The 21,753-nt window shown below is 33.8% G+C and overlaps 1 protein-coding gene and 1 non-coding gene across 2 annotated transcripts; one reads left to right on the forward strand and one right to left on the reverse strand.

Annotated features, from left to right (window-relative positions):
• The first annotated feature begins 2,852 nt into the window (after positions 1–2,852).
• On the forward strand, positions 2,853–2,923 carry TRNAG-CCC (transfer RNA glycine (anticodon CCC)). The gene has a single exon. It is a non-coding gene; the product is annotated as a tRNA-Gly (tRNA).
• Positions 2,924–3,398: 475 nt separating this feature from the next.
• Positions 3,399–11,469, reverse strand: LOC108469933 (ABC transporter F family member 3). Its single transcript, XM_017771062.2, has 18 exons — positions 10,957–11,469; positions 10,623–10,835; positions 10,340–10,529; positions 9,956–10,164; positions 9,682–9,840; positions 8,240–8,368; positions 8,057–8,158; positions 7,808–7,954; positions 7,277–7,339; positions 7,127–7,173; positions 6,956–7,015; positions 6,651–6,733; positions 6,173–6,267; positions 4,682–4,768; positions 4,486–4,573; positions 4,051–4,136; positions 3,869–3,931; positions 3,399–3,756 (listed from the first exon to the last, which is right to left on the reverse strand). The coding sequence occupies exons 1-18, from the start codon at positions 11,158–11,160 to the stop codon at positions 3,631–3,633; spliced, it is 2,151 nt and encodes a 716-aa protein (XP_017626551.1). The 5' UTR covers positions 11,161–11,469; the 3' UTR covers positions 3,399–3,630.
• Positions 11,470–21,753: the final 10,284 nt, after the last annotated feature.

A 21,753-nucleotide genomic window follows, 5' to 3' on the forward strand; every position in this document is an offset into this window, starting at 1 on the left:
CATACTCATCACCGGAGCCCTTCAAATACAGATTCTCTTTTACCAACAACAAAACAAGAACCATAAATACTCGCAAACTCAGAAACAAGGGTAATGCCTAGTCGCCGGCTACTACTTGTGATTAGGGTTTCAGTTCTGTTTTTAAAAAAAGGACGAGGATGGGGGTTGGGGCCTTTAGGCTTTCCTCCGTAGGGCTGGCCCACAAGGCCCAATTACCTTGAAATTTGTATAATGAGGGCAGCCTCACATACACTACTGGTATTACTCTCCAATAGAAATTAGATTTCTTACATCCATAGAAGACTCGAGAAAGAGTACCCATTCCCCACTCTTAATATAACTATCACAAAGCAAAATTGCAGGAATTGGATATTTTGTTTCATTGCATAAATAGAGATGATCTATTTATTTACTATAGCTATTATATTATCAGAGGTTCCAGCATTTTCTGAAAATTGCATTCTAATATTTACTTAAATTCATGAGCAAGAAGAGGCCATTCATAAATCTAATAATAGCAGAGATGAGAAGAGAGTAGATAAAGCAATCGCTGTTCAAACTATTCAATTATCTAGGAAGTTATATGGTCCATGGATCATTTTTGGCAGTAAATCCTGGGAAAAGTGAAGTATCCTTGTTAGATGAAGCGACAAATAATCCAAAAGTGCGGATGAGAGACCAATATTTAAGTAGTTAAGTGCCAAAAACCCCGCTCCTTGGCTCAAAGCAAAAGCACAGTCAAGTCCTGACGTCTTTGCAGCTCAAAATTTTAATGAGAAGGAAATAAAGTTTCTTCGTTACTGCTGTAGAAGAAAGAAGTGATTATATAAATGTGTTAAACTGGGGATAAGGTGTCATAGCATAAGCAAAACCAGGACAAAGTTGATGGAAACGTCTCCACAAAAGCAGGCCAAAGTTAAGGTACCTAAGAGTAAGACTTTGAAGGGAAAGAGGGCAAGGTTGTATATCATTCGCCGTTGCATATTCATGCTGCTTTGTTGGAAGGATCAGGGAGACAAAAATCTTGGGTAATCTCAAACATTCATGCTATATAATGTTATTAGACATTTAGATTACAACAAAACTATGCAATATTTGTATAAGAACCAGATAGCATGGGCTAAAATACACAAGTTCATTTGCTAGAAATGCTAAAGAAGGCAACAGAAAATACAGTCTCTCTCTCTTTTTCCTTTTTCTCCTTTTTCTTACTGAGCAAAAAATAATTGGCTTTGTTCTTTTGCCAAGCATAGTTATTAGTTACCTGCATCCATCTAATCTTCTTAGGTTTATTTTGATTAGAAAGTAAGTAAGAGTCTGAATAAGAAAGCAAGACTAAGCCATTGTGATAGCAACATGCATATTTCTTCAGTAAACATCCAAATTCAGAATACACATGTGCATTCAAATAGAAGAAAATGACCTAGGAATAAGTACCTAACTGCAAATATAATCATATAACAGCTTAAGGTTGACATATCGTTATAGCTATAACTTTCCCTGTGGCTAATAACAGGCCAATGTATTTTACAAGGACATGTAAATATAAAGCTCTCTTGTGAACCATAACAGAATTTGAAACAAGCTTAGAGACGGACAATTCTAAGGGCCCACTAGGCCCGTAATTTACAGGAACATATTGCTCCATTTGAAGATACGAAGGGACTTATAGCTAAATGCCTAATTAGACACCTGATCATCATTTCTCAAGTTCCTTTCCATTAGTCAGAAGCCAATTGAAAGGAAAAGAGAAACCTCTGTAGTTAAAAACGTAGTTCTATGTCTGAGAAGCCCTAAATCCATATGCTTGCTTACGAAGGCCATAAATTAACTTTTATTTTCTCATCAAAGACCAAAAGCTGCCTACCACTCCCAAATTAAGCAACGAGATTGTATACGAACCAACATGGTGAATCCAGGAGCTGCACCTTTTGGCAAGCAAAGAAAAGGCATGGGTAGTCAATCCAAGTCTGCAATCGGATCTTAATGAAACACCCTAAAAAGAAAATGTGAACTCTCTCCTTCATGAAAAATGCACATAGTTTTGAAAGATTCCGAAGAACTGATTAAACCAATCTCCATCAATCATCTTAATATGAACTCATTGCATAGCTTCAAAAGATTACAATTCAATATTCAAAACACACACACACACAGTAACTCCTTTAACTGATAAGGAAAAGACAGTTCCATAACAAAACCTAGGAATCAAATTCAAGCTCCATATTGTTTGATCGAGGGTTTTGACTTGTGACTTTTGAGAAAACACAGCACCAACTGACTTAGATGATTAAATATCCAAAAAAAAAAAAAAGGCCTTTATTACACAAGAGTTCCCTTTTCAATCAGGAGGACCAACACATATAGAGAGCATTTAAAGTTTCCTTAATACTTTTTTCTTGGTTCTGTATACAAAGACCCTAAATCAAGAGAAAGCAAGAGAGTCTATGACGTGGCAAGTACCGAGAGAGATATTCAGGAGTAGGTGAGAGGGCGGTCCTTGGCCTCGTCGGGATTGTCGTCATCGTCAGGGTCGTTGGTGGAGAGGTTAACGCAGGAGAAGCGCTCGAGAGAGGAGAAAAAGGCGGAGACCACAGTGGCGCTGACCCAGGTTGCCACCTCTCCCAACTTCTCACGAGAGATCAAGCTGGGGGAATTGTTGCCCTCGCTGTTATCCATTCTTATTCTACTTCGTGTTCTGAAATCTATTGGATTAACGAGATTTGAAGCCTGCTCAAATAGGATTCTCACTTTATCTCTTGTCGGTTAAGGAGGCAAAGCCGCCAAGGGGCATTCTAGAAGGCTTTTAAAATAATATAGAAAGTATAAAAAGTAAGATCCTATCAAAAGCTGCGCATCTAGTGTAGTGGTATCATAGTACCCTCCCACGGTACTGACCGGGGTTCGATTCCCCGGATGCGCAATTATCATAATTTTCGGTTTAAACAACATCACAACTCTGCATTTGACACACCTTTTTATGTTGCATTTTTCTGGAAAAAAGTAGCGAAAACATGGTTGAGGAAGTTATCGCAAGTTTGCGAGAACACTTAAACTCAATGTTCCAGCACCTTCTTCAACTAGCTTGACCACCTTCAACTAGCTTGACCAGGGCTTAGATTTAATATTTTAATATACTCGAATGCGTGAATATTTATTTTTTTAAAGAACCCCCTTGTGCTTAGGCATGCCATGCTTTTCACTTGCATTTCAAGTCGTCTATGGAGTCCAATTGGAAACCCCAAAAAAAATCTGGTCTTTGAAGCTCGTATTTTTAACTATTAGCAGCAAATATTAAATATATATTTACATAAAAACTGTTTAGTATTTGAATTGATAGCCAAGCCCAAAAAAAATGCGGTGCTGTAGGTGTAGACCTCATAGCGCAAAGATGAACATTCAAGTAATCTCATGAGAATCAATAACAAAAGCAAACGAATAAGCTTTATCCCTCAAATTGAGTAAGACAATCATAGTTTAACATTTTTTTTTTTACTTCAATTTCCATACCCAGAAATCCCTCTTATTACATTTGAACAAAAAAAAACTTTTTTCCCCAAAAAGAAATAAGGAATTTGCTCTAAACCTCGAATTACCTTCATGTAGAAAATTTGATATCCGATAACAGTTTTAGGAAGAGGACTGGAGGAGCTTCTTATAGTCCTGGAAAGTTCCATGGAAAGGGTTCACCCTCCCTTCAGACACCACCCACAGTTCATCTACACTTCCAGATATCAGATGTTCATCATGACTAACCTGCAGGAGCCATCACACACAATTCCATCTCAGAATTTCGAAATAGGACCAAAATAATCTTAATATTTATTTATTGTGCAAACTAAAATGACAAAGACAACACGATTTATACCATCAGAATCCCTCCTTGGAACAAGACAAGGCCTTGAATTAGTGCCTCCACAGCATCCAAATCCTAATTTCAGTGTCACAGTCAGTGGTTATAAACCTTTCCATGCAAATCCTGGAATTATTGAAGACTTAACCATGTCTTAATATCAAGAAATATGGAGAGAGAAAAATATTACGACTTACAAGATGATTGGATGGCTCATCAAGCAATATTATGTGTGGTTTCTTGAAAGTTATTTTTGCAAAAGCAACTCTACTTTTTTGACCACCTAGCATTGGCAATCAAAGCAATTAGAAACATGTCTGGGCATATGTAAAGGATAAATCAAAATCCCAGCCAACAGCCATGCGATGTATTGTAAAAAGTACTGGACTTTTGGACCCAATGGTCAGTACTCACTCGTTTGTAGCCTCAAATACCAAAAAAAAAAAAAAGACAATTCGAAAACCAACTCTTTTACAACATCAAGAAACAACATTCTGCTATTTTTCATAGTAGGCCTTCAATTAGCCAGTATCAAAACCTTTTGAGATCCAAAGTTCAGTCTCATTACCAATCTATAGAAACAAACTTCAAATTATCCATTATATCCTAACATGATAAGAAAGTAAACATACCAGACAAAGTATACATTGGCTGCAGTGCAAGATTTCCAGTCACACCAAAAGAACCCAAGTGTCCACGAAGTTTTTGTTCAGGCACTCCCTGCAAGACAGAAACATCAAACAAGGGATTCAACCACATCCAGTCACTTAAAGCACTGTAGATGGTTCTCACACCGCAGTTAAGGACTCATAAGAACACAAAACTTACTGGATAGCAGCGCATCATATATAGCAGGGGATTTGAGGACAGGTCTAGCCCATCAACGTGGTGTTGACTGAACACAGCAATGCGAACCTGTTTGATATAACAATGTCAGTTTCCTTGAGCATAACATGTCAAGACCAATATTAGCTTTCACCAATGCGACAGTTGATGTAGTAATGTCAGTCTCCTTCAACCAAACATGTATACAACCACTAGTGGTTTTTGTTAAGCTGACCAGTTTGTTATCAATCGTATGTCACATAATGTCAGCCCCATTTAAAATGCAAAAATATATCACTGTCCTTGAGCATAACACGTCAAGACCAATATTAGCTTTCACCAATGCGACAGTTGATGTAGTAATGTCAGTCTCCTTCAACCAAACATGTATACAACCACTAGTGGTTTTTGTTAAGCTGACCAGTTTGTTATCAATCGTATGTCACATAATGTCAGGCCCATTTAAAATACAAAAATATATCACTGTACTTTGTGTATAACTGGTAGTTAATCCAATTTTGAATATCCAAATCCCCTTAAAATTAATGTCATTTTTCACCAACGCAAGGAGCAATGATTAAGCCCCTTGTTTGGCACCCCAATGACCAATGTTCAAACCCTGCTGACGTAAACCCCCCCCCTTTCCCCCAATTTGTAATGTACCAAAAAAAGTCACATTTCTATAGTATAATATTTAATTAGTGCTATTTCTCTTTTTTTCAATTTTTTTAAACTTGAGACCCTTGGAGATTGGTATTATTGGAGAATTTTGAATTTTCTATGTGAGAAAACAAAAAATGTTAAACAGCATTACAGTTCCTAAAAAGCACTATTGTCAAGCACAAGACTCAATCAAAGGGTGAAAGGAGTAGTTTATGATACAGTACAGAACCCAAATGTGGAATAAATAATTAATGGATTCTCTTAGCAATGAACAATCATTTTAGGGCAATCTGAAACTTAAAGACAGACAAATATTATGGGATGGAGGAGTCTAAAACTGACTATGATGCAGATTAATAAGGTCAGAGCCTAGTAATGTATTTGGTACAGGATAGATCTCAGAATGTTGAAACCTATAAGAAATTATGGTGAGTGGTTAGTTCTGAAAATGAAGAATTAAGAGAATGGGCCATAAGAAAGCCTATAGATAAAGCACACTACCAATTTCCATTACTTGAAGCAGTATGGTCTCAGATATTATAAAGGAAGAAAATATTTAAGTGACGATGAATGAGTAGAAGGAATTTGGTATTTATAGTCTAAGTATATAGAAGTAGGTCTATGACAGATAGACCCCGGAAACAGTACAATAACTAGTTAAATCCAACTCCAGAAGACTAAAATGTCATATAAAGAGAAGGAAAAAGTTGAAGCATATTGCAAGACAAAAGAAGCAACATTATTAGAATTTGATTCATTAGTAGTAAGTGAACTGAGAAAGAATATGTAACATACAGAAAATCAAATAGGAAAATGGAAAATTTAAGCTACCTTAGCCGAACGAAAAACTGTCCCAGAGATTGGTTGTAGCTCCCCAGCAATTAGTTTAAGTATTGTTGACTTTCCAATCCCATTTGGACCAACCACTGCAAAATAATGCACAAGCATAATGGTGGAAATAGGGGTTAAAAATGAACCATATAACTGGCACATATCCAAAATATGACAGTAAAGGCACTAATTGCTTGAATATCCATGATTGCTTAAAAATGGGCATTTAGAGACTCCATAAATTGGAATCACATCTTCATCTAGTTTTTCCTATAAGTAAATTACACCTGTTACAAGCGTTTCTTTTATTTATTCAAACACTTAAAGAGACCTTTTTTCTTTCTTTTTCTTTTGTTTTCCTTTGAGGTAAGTGCGCCGTATAAGGATTAGGAAAAATAGAAAGGAACATGGATTAGGTTCCACAGTCGAAAAGTTTAAATGAAAAAAAATAAAAAACTCAAGGAGCAATTATCCTTACTTGCTATGCGGCTGTCTAGATCTATACCAAAATTGAGATTCTTAAACAATACTGGGCCCCCAGGATAGCCAAATGATGCATCACTGCAAAAATTGCAACAAACATCAATACTGAACAATAAGCAGCCGATCCTAAACACTACAAGAAGTCAACTTGATCAAAGTCAAAATAATTATACACAGATGTCAGAACCTGAGCCACAAAGTAAGACAAGTCAATTGTAATGTACCAAATAGCCATTTGGCACTTGACGCTTCAGGACTGACATCATTATTCCAAATTCCTCTAAAGAACTGAAAACAAACCTGAAACTTATGATAGGAGGCCCTGGTCTATCATCTGGGGTTGGGAACTCAAATTTGTAACTACATAACAAAATGGCCAACTCAGTTATAAATAAATAAACCCCAATGGAATCTAAAAGCCAACTCAAGGGTCATAAAATTGATAAGACTAAAGCACTGAAGGAGATATACTCGGGGTCATTAACAATTTCATCTACATGCTCCATCCGCTCCAATGCCTAAGAAGTAAAGGGAACCAATCAGCTCAGGCATATACAGAGAGAATTGGACCGATATAAGTATAACTACATAAAATTATCCCAAATTATATATAAAATTGACCTTGATTCTGGACTGAACAAGCGATGCTCTTTTTGCATTATACCTAAATTTATCAATAAAGGCCTGCAGAAAAAACATTTTAAAAAAATCAACAAGATTTTTATGCCAAACACGATGTAATACTATAATTCATGAAAAACAAAAAGAAATATATCAGTAAAAGCATCTGTTATTTTAACAATGGAAAAAATTATCATAAAAAGATAGAGGGGTTTACTGGAAACCACGAATGAAATGTCATTAATATGCCAAATTAGTAGGAAAGAGATTTATAAATAACCCAAGCCTTCTCTGGCATGAAACAGAATAGAAGCAGACTTGTCATTTTCTCTGGTATTAAAGGAGGAGGGAGGGGGTGAGAGAAGAACTAGTCATAGATTGAAATATGCTCTAAATGACTAACTACCAACATGTTGCATAAAAACATCAATTAACAAAAGAATAGTATTGAGTTAATTTTATTAAGATGACCATACACAAGAAAATGCAGCAGCAATTAGTATTGTTTAAGTTCAGTTCAACGGAGAAGACCTGCATGTGGGATCTTGCTCGTTCATTTGCCTCAACGGCTTTCTGTTGGTTCTTAATCTGTTCCTGTCTTGTCTTCTCAAAGGTATCATAATTTCCTTTGTAGGCTGTCAATTTTTGTCCTTGTAGATGAATAATATCAGTAACCACCTGAAAATAAAAACAACATTGTAAAGAGAAACAGAAAATTATTATGTCAATTGGTAAATGTAGAAAGGATGAACTAGAAAACAAATAGCAGAAGGGCAATACCAAATTCAAGAATTCTCTAGCATGAGACACAACTATAAATGTTTTTGGCCACTTCACTAGGTAAGATTCCAGCCACAGGACAGCATGAAGATCAAGATGATTCTGAAAAGAATATAAAAATTACATCCTATCAGGTTCCAGAAAAAATGCATGCCAGAAAACAATGTAAGACAAATAATTTACCGTAGGTTCATCAAGAAGCAACAAATCAGGTTCTATAAATAGTGCACGGGCTAAAGCAATTCGCATTCTCCATCCTCCAGAAAATGTTTTTGTTGCCCTCTGCTGCATTTCTGGAGAGAAACTGAGACCCTGGAAATTTTTCAGCATGAGAGATAATAATTAACACGAATGAATTTGTCCATTATGCAACTAAATACAACATTGTAAAAACAACCAGCATGCTATTTATTATTTAGATTACATGCTATGTGTAGTAAATGAGGACCAAGAAAGAAAGCAAACAACATTTGAGAAATTATATAACTTGAGTGATTTGAATCCCATCCAAAGCCCTTATCACGCTTTGCCTATAGCACACTTGTACGACAATGGAAGTCCAAAGGTAAATTTCCCTCACAATAAGACTCGGATGGATTTAAACAGGCTGCAAGCAGAACAGACAGAAAGATTCTTTTTTCTTTCAGGATATTTAGGATGTCACTTCAAGTAACTAGGGGACTCAGAACCCCTCCCCACAAAGGACACCTCCCAGAGAAGCCTGATGATAACTACTCAACCACCTCCTCCAGCATCTGACTAGTCAAAGCATCCCAGAAACAAACACCTGTCCAAAGCCACAACTTTCTACTCTTTCCAAGTCCAAGACAAAATACCTAATTCTAGGGAGTGGGAGTGCCCCACCGACTTTGTCACCATTTAGGAGCATGGTTTCAGACAACTGACACCCATAATGAAGTCTCTCTTCTTAGCCGAATAAGTGGAATGTGGAACTTTTCATAAAATACAACCTCTAGGAGGAGAAGACCCTACAAGTCTTTCACAGGGAGCCAAGACTCCATTCACTTCATAAGCTGTTTGTTCCTTAAAAACAAATGTATTACTTTTTTCATCTACTAGCAGAAGCTTTCCTGATCATGAGATTAGGAGGTTAGAATCATGGACTTAAATTGCGGTGATGGATGCGTTTTCAGTTGCATCATGTTTTTTACAGTTGCAGACATAACCAATATTGCCATCAGTTTCCGTATAAATATCAGCAACGATGGGGAGCCAAAGCACATAATAACAGAAGTAACATTGCATTATGGTTTCTACTTAGCACACATAACAAGGATCAAAAAAGCAAACAACTAATTTGAGTGGGTTGAAAACCCATCCTAGGCCTTTTTCATGATTTGTCTTGTACCAGCAACTTTTCCTATCATGAGATTAGGAGGTTAGCACACATTGACCAACACATGTCTACAACCTGACTTCCTTAAATAAAATAAAATTTTAAAAAAGAAAGGTTTTTCTTCCTCTGCTTCTTTTTACTTATTAAAATCTTGACTTATTGTCTCATAAAATCTTGACTTATTGTCTCATTTTCATTGCAATTACTTTATCTCCTATCAAGCATGCACTTTTAGGTCACCAACCAAAGACATTCTTTGAGAACTTACAGCAAGAATAGAAGCTGCACGAGACTCTGCAGAATCTGCATCAATGACCTCAAGCCTTTTGTATATCTGCTCGAGTCTTTGCGAGATGGCATCTTTATCAGGCATCCCATTTAGATCTCCTCCACTCTTTCCATTTTCATCTTCAAGGTCCAGTTCTTTCTAAAGAGAAACAATAAAATTATCAGAAAGATCACAAGAAAAAGGACATAAACAGTGATGTGAATCAATACAAAGATACATTGTTTTCCTAGATAAAAAAGTTAATTGCTTCAACCTGTCGTGCAAGTAAATTAGCTTCCTCTTGCAAAAGCTGGGTTCTTTCGATATCAGAGTTAAGAACACACTGCAAGGCTGTTGTATCATCACCAACTACTTCTTGCTCAACATGTAGAATCTGGCAGTTTGAAGGAATTCCTTCAATAGCATGCATAGCCATGTACCTAAGGAATGTTGTCTTCCCTGTACCATTTCTTCCCACAAGACCTGCAAAGAGAATGGCATAATAGATCAGAAACAACTCGCAAGATAATGATGCAAGAAGTCAACAAGGCATTGTCAAGGGAACAATATCCATGTCTCTTCATAAAGTTCTTAAATTTCTTTCTTTCCCTATTCCTGGTACTAGAGCAACTCTATGCAAACATGGAACATAACCCACCATAATGCCTTCCAAAAGAAAGTGTAACTGAACCATCAACAATAAGATCACGACCACCAACTGAAACATTGAAGTTCTCCATATGAATATCCCTAACAGCTGGGCCGCCACTAGAGTCATGATTCACACAAACAACAGGCATTCCTTCCCTAGCTGCTTCCATCTCTGCTAGATGCATTTGGTATTGTGCCTGCATATCACATGACAGAAGAACACAAACAATTAAATAGTTTCTTAGTTGTTTCACATTACTGCACATCATAATTGATTTGACCAGTCATACCTCTCTTTGGCGCTCCTCCTTTCTCTTCCTCCTCTCGAGCTTCATTTTGTCGCGTTCAGACAGTAATGGACCATCAACTGGCTCTGGCTTTTTCTTTGGAGCCGCCTCCTCCATACCTTCATTCATCCTAAATGGCGTTGCTAGGCTCCGGACAGTTGGCTTCGGTTTAACCAACCCATGCTTTCCGAATTTCTCAGATAGTGTACTACAAACCTGCCATGAATTCCACAAGAAATTTACCAATTGAATTCAGTTTATTTCTTTCTTTCTTCCAACCAGTATTATCCATGTATAATATGGAATTAGGAAATAAGAGAAACGATGGAAGCAATACCTTGCGGCACTCAGAAAAATCAGAAACGCATTCGGCGGCAACTAGGAGCTCACCGATGGCCTCGAAGGCGCCATCACCGTCCTCTCCGAAGTCGAAATCTTCGTCAGCGAGGACGTTGATGATGTAATCAATGATTGGTTTATCCACATCCTCGGCTCTGCGGCCTAGCACCTCGTGCACTACAGAGCTTGCCACTTCAGTCATGGCAATTCCTGATCTCTTCTTTGTCCCCTTTGTTTCGTTCAAAGAATCGAATTATGGAAGGAAATGGGAAGGGAAATGAATGCCCTTTCTTGATTTTTTATGTGTAACGTTTTCGGGTTTTGCTGCTACCAGAGTAGATTTTACGAGTATTGTAACGTTAGGGTTTAATCGACGGTATTTCCTTTTTTTTTTTTTGGGGTGGAGAGGGGGGATTGTTTTGGGGTATTTCCTTTTCTTTCTTAAAACAAAATGTAAATTACACTCTCTTTTTTTTTTTTTACGCATACATCGAGAATCCAGTGTGCAATTCATTTTGATAAGATAGATTGTCCCCAATTAGTCATATAGGTTATGTAAATTACACTCTCTTTTTTTTTTTTTTTCTTTTTTAATTCTCAAGGGTAAACTTCATCAGAGATGTGCATGGCCGGGCATGATTCGGGATGGGTTTAATTGAAAATTTAAGACCATTAATACGGGTCTAAAATTTTGCCTAAGTCTAATTTGAATAAAAATGTTAAAATTTAGGCCCTAACCCATTGTTCATATTAATTTTTATATTAATTTTAAAATATATATAATACATCAAAATACTAAAAACATCAAAATAAATACCTCTAGAATAATAACAAAATTAATAAATGTGTTTAAAATAATAACAAATTTAATAATAAAATAAGTTTAATACAATATCTAAACAATAACAATAAAAATAGTAGCAACATAAGAGTAAAATGACAACAAAATAGGGAGAAAACAATAAGAAAATAATATTAAAAAAAAGAGATTTTTTGTCCTTTAGTGAATTCGGGCCGGGCCCATGCCAAAAATGTCTTACCCGCGGCCCGGTCCATTTTTTAAACGGGCCTTATTTTTTATCCAAGTCCATTTTTCGGGCCTATTTTTTTGCCAAACCCTCCCATATTCTAGGCAAGCCTTTGGGCTGAGCCAGGTGGCCCGACTCATGAACAGGTCTAAACTTCACCATTAGTCACTAAATTATAGGTAAGTTTTCATTTTCATCACTTAACTAAAAAAGTTACAATTTGGTCACCGAACTATTCAAAAGTTTTAATTTAAGTCTGGAATATTAAAATCGATACTATATTAACACTGCTTACACCAATCGAAAACTCTTTTTTCCTTCTTTTTTATAGGTCAGTTTTTTTCATTAAACAAGTCTGGACATTATGAATTTGCGAACCAAAATTCAAATAATTTTTTTTCTCCAATATATGAAATTGACTATCAAATCAACTTCGAATCTCAGGTATGTTCTTTTACTCGTCGATAGATACTGATCTACCATATAGATAATTGAATTGTCGCTTAAGCTTTGCTAACAGAACTTAAAAAAAAAAAGAACTTTAATAGCCCAATGACTTAAATAAGAACTTTTAGATAGATCAGTGACTTAAATGAAAACTTTTTATTAGTTCAGTAATCAAATTCTAACTTTTTTTAATTAAATGACCGAAACAAAAACTTACCTATAGTTTAGTGACTAACTATAAAATTTACCCTTTTGTTATTTATAAAAATAAAACAAATAGAGATGGATTAAACTTTAAAACGTTGTCTATGAATCTTCAAAATATCAATTACTACATTAATTAAATCTTTTGTTAACTATCGGTTTGGGTCAGATCTTACCGTAACATATTTAGAACATATTAATTAAATTTTAAACATGCCTAAACATAGCACATACACAATTCGAATATAATGTATGAAAAAAATAAAGGCATAAACATAACACATACACAATTTGGATCTAATGTATAAAAAAAATAAAGGAATAATGGCATATTTGTTATAGAAAATTAATAAAATAATAAATAAAAGAGGATGGAAAATATGAGAGAATTTCATTATTTTATTTTCACTTACAAGGTGCTATTTATAAGCTCCTTTAAATTCAATTAATAAAGGTATTACATTTAATGAATTAAAGTTTCTTAAATACTCTATTTAATAATCTCCGATTATAAATTAAGTAAAGAGTTTTATCTCATTACTTTAATATGCTTAAAGGGGTTATGACATCCATTTAATTTACAACACTCCCCCTTGGATGTCTTGTAAATAAGAATGTGCCTCATTAAAACATTTATTAGGAAAAACCCTGTGGGATAAAAACCTAATAAAGGAAAAATAGTACACAATCTCCTATTACAAGTTGCCTCGATAAAAACCTTTATTAGGAAAACTAGTGGAACAAAACCTTGGTTAAAGGAAAAGAGTACAATGTGTTTTAGACTCCCCCTAATGGCGACATCACATTATATCTTTGAGTCGACGATTCCAATCTTGTTTCGTAGTCTTTCAAATGTTGAAGTTGGCAATGCCTTGGTAAAAAGATCTGCTAAATTATCACTAGAACAAATTTATTGAACTTCTATGTCACCTTTCTTCTCAAGATCATGAGTGAAGAATAATTTTGGTGAAATATGTTTCGTTCTGTCACCTTTGATATAACCACCCTTTAATTGAGCTATACATGCTGCATTATCTTAGTATAAGATAGTTGACATATTTTCCTATAAAGGCAAATTCCATATCTTCAGGATATGTTGGGTTAATAACCTTAGCCAAATACACTCTCGGCTTGCCTTATGCATTGCAATTATTTCAACATGATTTGAAGAGTAGCAGCTAATGTTTGCTTTGTCGAACGCCATGATATGGCAATACCTCCACATGTAAATAAATATCCCGTTTGAGATTGACCTTTATGTAGATTCGATAAATATCCAGCATCAGCATAACCAACTAATAGGGATTTTGAATCATTTGAATAAAATAACCCGATATCAATGGTCCCTATAAGATATCTAAATACATGTTTAATTCCATTCCAATGTCTACGTGTTGGAGAGGAACTAAATCTTGCTAGCAAGTTTACAGCAAAAGCTATATTAGGTCTTGTGTTATTTGCTAGATACATCAATGCTCCTATGGCACTTAGATATGGTACTTCAGGACTAAGAAACTCTTTATCATTCTCACAAGGATGAAATTGATCTTTATTACATCTAACGATCGTACAACCATCGGTGTACTCAATGGATGTGCTTTATCCATATAAAATTTATTTAAGATCTTTTTCATATAAGTTGACTGATGGACATGAATTCCATCTTTTAAATGCTCGATCTGCAGGCCAAGACAAAATTTTGTTTTTCCGAGATCTTTCATCTCAAATTCTTTTTTTAAATAATTTACTGCATTTTGAAGCTCTTCAGGAGTTCCAATAATATTTAGATCATCAACATAAATAGCAATTATCACAAAGTTTGATTCAGACCTTTTTATAAAAACACATGGGCAGATTGGATCATTTTTATAACCTTCTTTTAACAAATACTCACTAAGACGATTGTACCACATACGTCCAGATTGTTTTAATCCATATAAACTTTTCTTTAATATGATTGAGCAATTTTCCCCGGAAACACTATATCCTTTAGGGATTTTAAATCCTTTTGGGATTTTCATATAAATTTCACTATCAAGTGTACCATACAAATAGGCTGTAACAACATCCATTAAACGCATGTCAAGTTTTTCACATACTGTCAGACTAATAAGGTATCTAAACGTGATTGCATCCACCACAGGAAAATATGTTTCTTCATAATCAATGTCGGGTCTTTACGAAAATCCTTGTGCTACAAGTCGTGATTTATATGTTACGACTTCATTTTCTCATTTCGTTTTCACACAAATATCCATTTATATCCTACCTGCTTTACATATTTAGGTGTTTGGACTATAGGTCCAAAAACCTCACGTTAGAAAGTGAATTTAATTCTGCTTGAATTGCATCTTTCTATTTTAGCCAATCTTTTCTATTTCTACATTCCTCGATAGATTTAGGCTTAGGATCCTCATTTTCTTTTACTATTTCAATAGCAACATTATAAGCAAAATTGTTGTCGGCAACTATATTTTTTCGGTTCCATCTTTTTCCCGAAGTAACATAACTTATTGATATTTCTTCGTTATCACGATTTTCAGGTACTTGAACCTCTTTTGGGGTTTTTTGATTAGTTATATCTTTGGCCTCTTCTGGGGCACTTACCTCCACAGTATTACCATCTTGAATAATTGCTCCTTTCCTTTTACGAGGATTTTTATCTTTGGAACCGATTAGCCTTCCACGCTTCAGGCGTGGATTACTTTTTTTTGCACTAACAATTTGCCTTATTGGGTATCAATTCGTATTGAAGCATTTTCAGCTGGTATGTGAGATTTTGTAATTTTTTTTAGGTCAGTAAATGAATCTGGCAGTTGATTTGCAATGTTTTGCAAATGTATAATCCTTTGAACTTCTTGTTCACATTGACTTGTACGAGGATCTAATTGAGATAATGATGATCCATTCCATGTAATTTCTTTGACTAGTTGTATTTTCTCTCCTCCTAATGTTGGGAATATTGTTTCATCAAAATGACAATCAATAAATCGTGCAGCAAATAAATCTCTAGTTAATGGTTTAACATATTTAATTATAGAAGGAGATTCATAACCAACATATATTCCCAATCTCTTTTGAGGACCCATCTTTGTGCGTTGTGGTGGAGCAATTGGAACATATACTGCACATCCAAAAATTCTAAGATGGGAAATATTTTGCTCCTGACCAAAAGCCAATTGTAATAGGGAGTACTTATTATAACTTGTTGGCCTTAAGTGCACAAGTGCTGCTGCATGCAAAATAGCATATCCCCAAGCTGTAACAGGGAGTTTTGTTTTCATGAGTAATGGCCGAGCTATTAGTTGGAGGCGTTTGATAAACGATTCAGCTAAACTGTTTTGTGTATGAACATGAGCTACAAGATGTTCAACTTTTATCCCAATTGACATAAAATAATCATTAAAAGCTTGGGATGTAAACTCACCTGCATTATCAAGACGAATAGTTTTGATTGCATAATCTGGAAATTGTGCTCTTAATCGAATTATTTGAGCAAGTAGTCTCGCAAACGCCAGGTTGCGAGTCGATAATAAGCACACATGTGACTACCTACTAGATGCATCTATTAATACCATAAAATATTTGAATGGTCCACATAGTGGATGAATGGGCCCACATATATCACCTTGAATACGTTTCAGAAATACTGGAGATTCAATCCCAACTTTAGCTGGTGATGGTCTAATAATCAATTTTCCTTGAGAACAAGCGACACAAGATAAATCCTTGAATTCAAGAATCTTTTGGTTCTTTAATGGGTGTCCAATTGAATTCTCGATGATTCTTCGCATCATAATAGATCCGGGATGGCCTAATCGGTTATGCCAAATAGTAAAAGTATGTGGTTCTACAAACTTCTGGTTTGTAGTAACATGTGACTCAATTGCACTAATATGTGTATAATATAAACCTGATGAAAAATTAGGTAGCCTTTCCAAAATATATTTCTTTCCATATTCAACATTTGTAATATATAGATATTCAACATTTTTCTCATTCATAGTCTCAATATGATATCCATTAAGACGAATATCTTTAAAACTCAATAAATTTCTTTGAAACTTGGTGGAATATAAAGCATCATCAATGATAAATTTTGTATATTTAGGTAATAATATAATAGCTCTTCCAGAGCCTTCAATAAGTTTTGAATTACCCGATATTGTATTAACATGGGCATACTCATTGTCAAATGAGTAAAATATTTTTTATCTTTGAGTATCGTATGTGTTGTAGCACTATCTGCAAGACACATGTCTTCATTGATTTTAGGTCCATCGAAATTTTGTTGAATATTCATAATCTTCATAAAAACAAACAAAATATAATATGAGAAACATTGTAATTATTTATTAAATATATAAATTATTCTTTATGCAAGAAAATGAAATATACTTAAAACAACATAAATATGTTAAAATAACATCAATTTTTCTAATGATTCTCAAAAAAATCTGCCACATCTAGGTGAATTATATTATTAAGGTCATTAAATTTATCACCCCCGTAGGCATGGTCAGTTTTATTATTATAGTGAATATCTTCATCTTTTGCCTCCATTTCATCATTTTGGGATATAAAATTTGTCTCCATATGCTTTCCCTTCCTTTTAATGGATGCTTGATAAAGTTTCACTAAATGCTCAGACGTACGACAAGTACGTGACCAATGCCCCTTCATACCATATCGGTAGCATATATTCTCAACAATCTTTGAAGGATTATTTTGACCACTTCTTTCTTGTCTTTCATTGTCATTCTTTTTGTGGTGGTTAGAAGTATCATTGTTATAACCACTATAATAATGATTACTAATACGTCCTCGACCACGTCCCTCACTACGTCCACGACCACGGCCGCGACTTTTATATTTTCTATTTTCATAATTATTGTGTACTGCTACATTCACTTCAGGGAATGGTGCAGAACTAGTGGGACGAATTCCATGATTTTTCATCAATAACTCATTATTTTGTTCAGCCACCAAAAGGCATGAAATCAATTCAGAATACCTTTTAAAACCTTTTTCACGGTATTGCTGTTGCAGGAGCACATTAGTAGCGTGAAAGGTTGAAAATGTTTTATCTAATAAGTCCTCATCAGTTATGTTTTCTCCACATAATTTTAGTTGAGAACTAATTTTGAAAAGTTCTGAATTGTATTCACTTACAGTCTTAAAATCTTGCAACCGTAAGTGCATCCAATCATAACGAGCTTTAGGGAGTATCACAGTTTTCTGATGGTCAAATCGTTCTTTCAAATTTTTCCACAACTCAAGAGGGTCTTTCACAGTGAGATATTCCACTTTTAATCCTTCATGCAGATGATGACGGATGAAAATCATTGCTTTTGCCTTGTCTTAATTAGATGCTTTTTTATCTGCTAATATAGTATTTCCTATACCTTTAGCATCTAGGTGAATTTCAGCATCTAACACTCATGACAAATAATTCTTGCCTGAGATGTCTAAGGCCGCAAATTCAAGTTTGGCAAGATTTGACATTATAATCACTTGAATAAAAAAAAAAACTAGTAAAATAATAAGTATTCTCAATTGTAAAATAATTCAATTATATATACCAAATTTGCTAAATAATAATATGTATGTCAAATATTGGCATAAAGAGGAATAGTCATAATAATAACTTAACACAAATTAAATTAATTGAAATTTCTTTTAATAAAAAACATGTATATATAATTATCATTATTAGATTTTAGTTGTAAAATAAATGTGTAAATGTTACCCAAAGCAAATATTTTATCTAGAAAATAAAATAAAAGAATTATGAAAATACATATATCGTATATAGTTTAACGGAAGTTATACGAGCAAATTATATAAAGTCAAAATGACGTGAACTTCACTATGAACTCGTAGAAGCTCGTCTTTGATAACATGTTATAGAAAAATTAATAAAAACAATAAATAAAAGAGAATGGAAAATGCGAGAGAATTTCATTATTTTATTTTCACTTACAAGGTGCTATTTATAAGCTCCTTTACATTCAATTAATAAAGGTATTACATTTAATGAATTAAAGTTTCTTAATTACTCTATTTAATAATCTCATGATTATAAATTAAGTAAAGAGTTTTATCTCATTACTTTAATATGCTTAAAGGGGTTATGACATCCATTTAATTTACAACAATATTATGATTTTTTTCAATTTGACAACAATAGAACTTTTAATCTTTCAAAAAAATCAAATAAGATAAATTGGGACAAAAATATTAACGTGGTCATTAGCTAATTAACAATCTATTGAAATCTAGTACCTTTAGCGTAGTGATCATGTCTATGTACTTTTAATTTTTGGAGCAAATTGGTTTAATAAAACATCATCATTATCATTAATATCTTTTTGTCATGAATATTTTATTATTAAGTGGATGTACATCAAGATCAATATAAGTTTTGATGTACTTTAAATTCTAATAGTTATTTGAAGTAGAGTTCTATTTCATTTATACTTCTTATATCTATAAATATAGAACTTGAAGAAGGACTGCAGATTATTCAGATTGATCAATAAAATACACATTCTCTTTTGCTCTCTCATTTTCTTTGTTCTTTAATCTCTGTCTTTTTATTTTATAATACATTATCAACACGATTCTCTTTTAATTATTTTTCTCCATAAGTCACAAAAATATCCCCAAATTTGTTGTTGTCGATTGCCTCTTAGAGTTACTGCTATTTCAATTGAGGTTTGCGATCTATGGAATTGAATTATAGCAATAAGTCCAAGGCCTTCCAACAAACAGTTCGAGAAAGGAGGAAGAACTAATGGTTTCATTAATGGTGTCAATAAATTTAAACAAAAAGAAAATTCATTTAATCATGCGTCATGTTTTCCCATCATTGACCATAAGAGCACTTTCTTATTATCTGCTTGTGGCTTCTGTTAAGGTATCTACATGCCCAAATTTTAAGTTAATCTTAATCATTTTCCTACTCAATTTTTATTACAGTACCAAGAAATTTGAATAATTTAATCGTAGTTGATATTTTGTGCAAGGCATCGAAGGAAACTCTATGCTCAAACTTTGGTAAAAAAATTTCAAATCTTTAATATTATTAATTGCAAAAGAAAATATATTTGGAAGTAGTGGAATGTTTCTCTCAAAATATTTTTCTTTCATGTTGAATTTAATGTTTCTGTGAATGCTAAATTGTTATTTAAGAAATGTAGTGTAACAACCCAATTTCAGTGGTGTCGGAAACAGTAGTTTCGAGACCACAACTCCAATGAGTGAGTTAATTTTTTTATGATTATTTAATGTCTATGGGATTATTTTAAGGTCATATTAACTTTTCATTAGGAAATTTTACAGTTTAAAAAGTTAATTTGGTGAAAAGGACTAAATTGAAAAATATGCAAAAATTGAATTCTATTAAATAAATGGACTAAGTGACTTTGGAAATGAAACTTAATGGACCTAATTGATAATTATACCATAGGGTAAGTTAGTGGATGATGTTGGATTGGTTATGGTGTAATTTATTAGTTTTTAAAAGGTTAAATTAGTAAATGAAAAATTATGTTAAAAGATTAAGTAAAACAAAAGGAAAATTTGTGTCATCTTCTCAAAAGGATCTATCCAAAACCATTTCTCCATTGTTGTAGAGAAAAACATTCGGCCAAACTTCTTTTGATGCATGGTATGTGGTTTTGATTCTGTTTTTAGTGAATTTTTTTTTATGCTTTTGAGCTTATTTTAGCTTAGTTTACTTAGCCCAGGGGTTAATTTGCAAAACCGTTAAAGGTTGAGGGACTTACCATGATGGTTTTTGAATGTGTCTTGATGTTAATTGATAGATTATTAGTCTTGGTTGTTAAACAAACATGCTTTGTTAAGTAATTTTTAGTGAATTTAAGGTTTAGGGACTTCATGAAAATAGTAAAATTTCATGGTAACATTATGAAATGATGATTTAAGTGGATTGATATGAGTCCCTAAGAAGTTCGGCTAACATGTATGGAGGGTTAAAACAGTTAAATTTCAAGTTACGAGCTTAAGGACTAAATTGTGAAAAAGTTAAAATAGGGGGTAATTTTGTAATTTTGTGATTATATAAATAATAGATTGAATTGAATATGTGAGGTTATTTGAAGTACTTAATTGAATGAAATTATCTATTTAGATCAAGATAAACAACAACCGGATTTAAATCGAGGAAAGGCGAAAGCTTTGGATTAGTCTCCAACTTTACTTCTACGACTATAGTTATCGAGGTAAGTTCATATAAATTATAATATTATTAATGATAGTTTGATTTATTATCGATTATGTTGTGTTAATTATAAACTATCTAGAAAATGCATATATATCGATGTTTTGAGTAATTGACGGATAAATAATCCTGTTTGAACATTAAGAATTCTTAGGATACGAATAACATGTCATTAGGGATTTCATGTTTCGAGTGCTGGTCTTGAATGTCCTACCGATGGATGAGGTCCTGTATTTATTGCGGATTCTCCACAGCTCGTGTGAGCAGGCCCATTTCACAACTCTTATGAGCACTATTGAAAAGGAAAGGTTACGATTATATGGAAAGGCACACTATGTGTGAGTATTCTCAAGTATCCAATGTAATTCTAGATGGTTCAACGGGTAAGTAAAGGCTAATGGCAAGGTATCTGTACAATTGGATAATGGTTCATAATCTTATGAAAAGGTTGATGTGATAGATGATGTGTACATAAAAATTTACTTATGATATGTTTGAACCTATATGTATCATGTATGAACTTACTAATTTGTGAGTTTGGCGATGCTTATAGGATTGTATTAAGCTTATGAATATGGTAAAGATGTTATGCACATTTTATAAATTAAGCTTATGAATGGTAAGTTATGTTTGAGTTTACAAGCTTACTAAACATTTGTTGCTTACATAGTTATTTTCCTTTGGTTCGTAGATTATCGAAAGCTCGATTGGTTGGAAGCTTGATGGAGATCTATCATACTATCCAGCAACCACTTCAGTAGTTTTTGAGTTATTTTGGCTAAGGTTATAAATGGCATGTATAGGACCTCTTTATAATGGTAGTTCTTGTATGTGTTAATAATCAAATTGGTATGAATATGCTTTTAGAGTT

The sequence above is a fragment of the Gossypium arboreum genome, chromosome 8 (assembly GCF_025698485.1).
Source record: "Gossypium arboreum isolate Shixiya-1 chromosome 8, ASM2569848v2, whole genome shotgun sequence".
Taxonomy (NCBI): domain Eukaryota; kingdom Viridiplantae; phylum Streptophyta; class Magnoliopsida; order Malvales; family Malvaceae; genus Gossypium; species Gossypium arboreum.

What these genes read in the sequence shown, in the direction of transcription:
- LOC108469933 (XM_017771062.2), bottom strand. Translation starts at nt 11,160, where the DNA reads ATGACTGAAGTGGCAAGCTCTGTAGTGCACGAGGTGCTAGGCCGCAGA. An exon ending in GTGCAGCTTCTATTCTTGCT is followed by an intron (nt 8,369 to 9,681) that starts GTAAGTTCTCAA and finishes AAAAATTTCCAG; the next exon opens with GGTCTCAGTTTCTCTCCAGA. An exon ending in GCCAATGTATACTTTGTCTG is followed by an intron (nt 4,137 to 4,485) that starts GTATGTTTACTT and finishes TGCCAATGCTAG; the next exon opens with GTGGTCAAAAAAGTAGAGTT.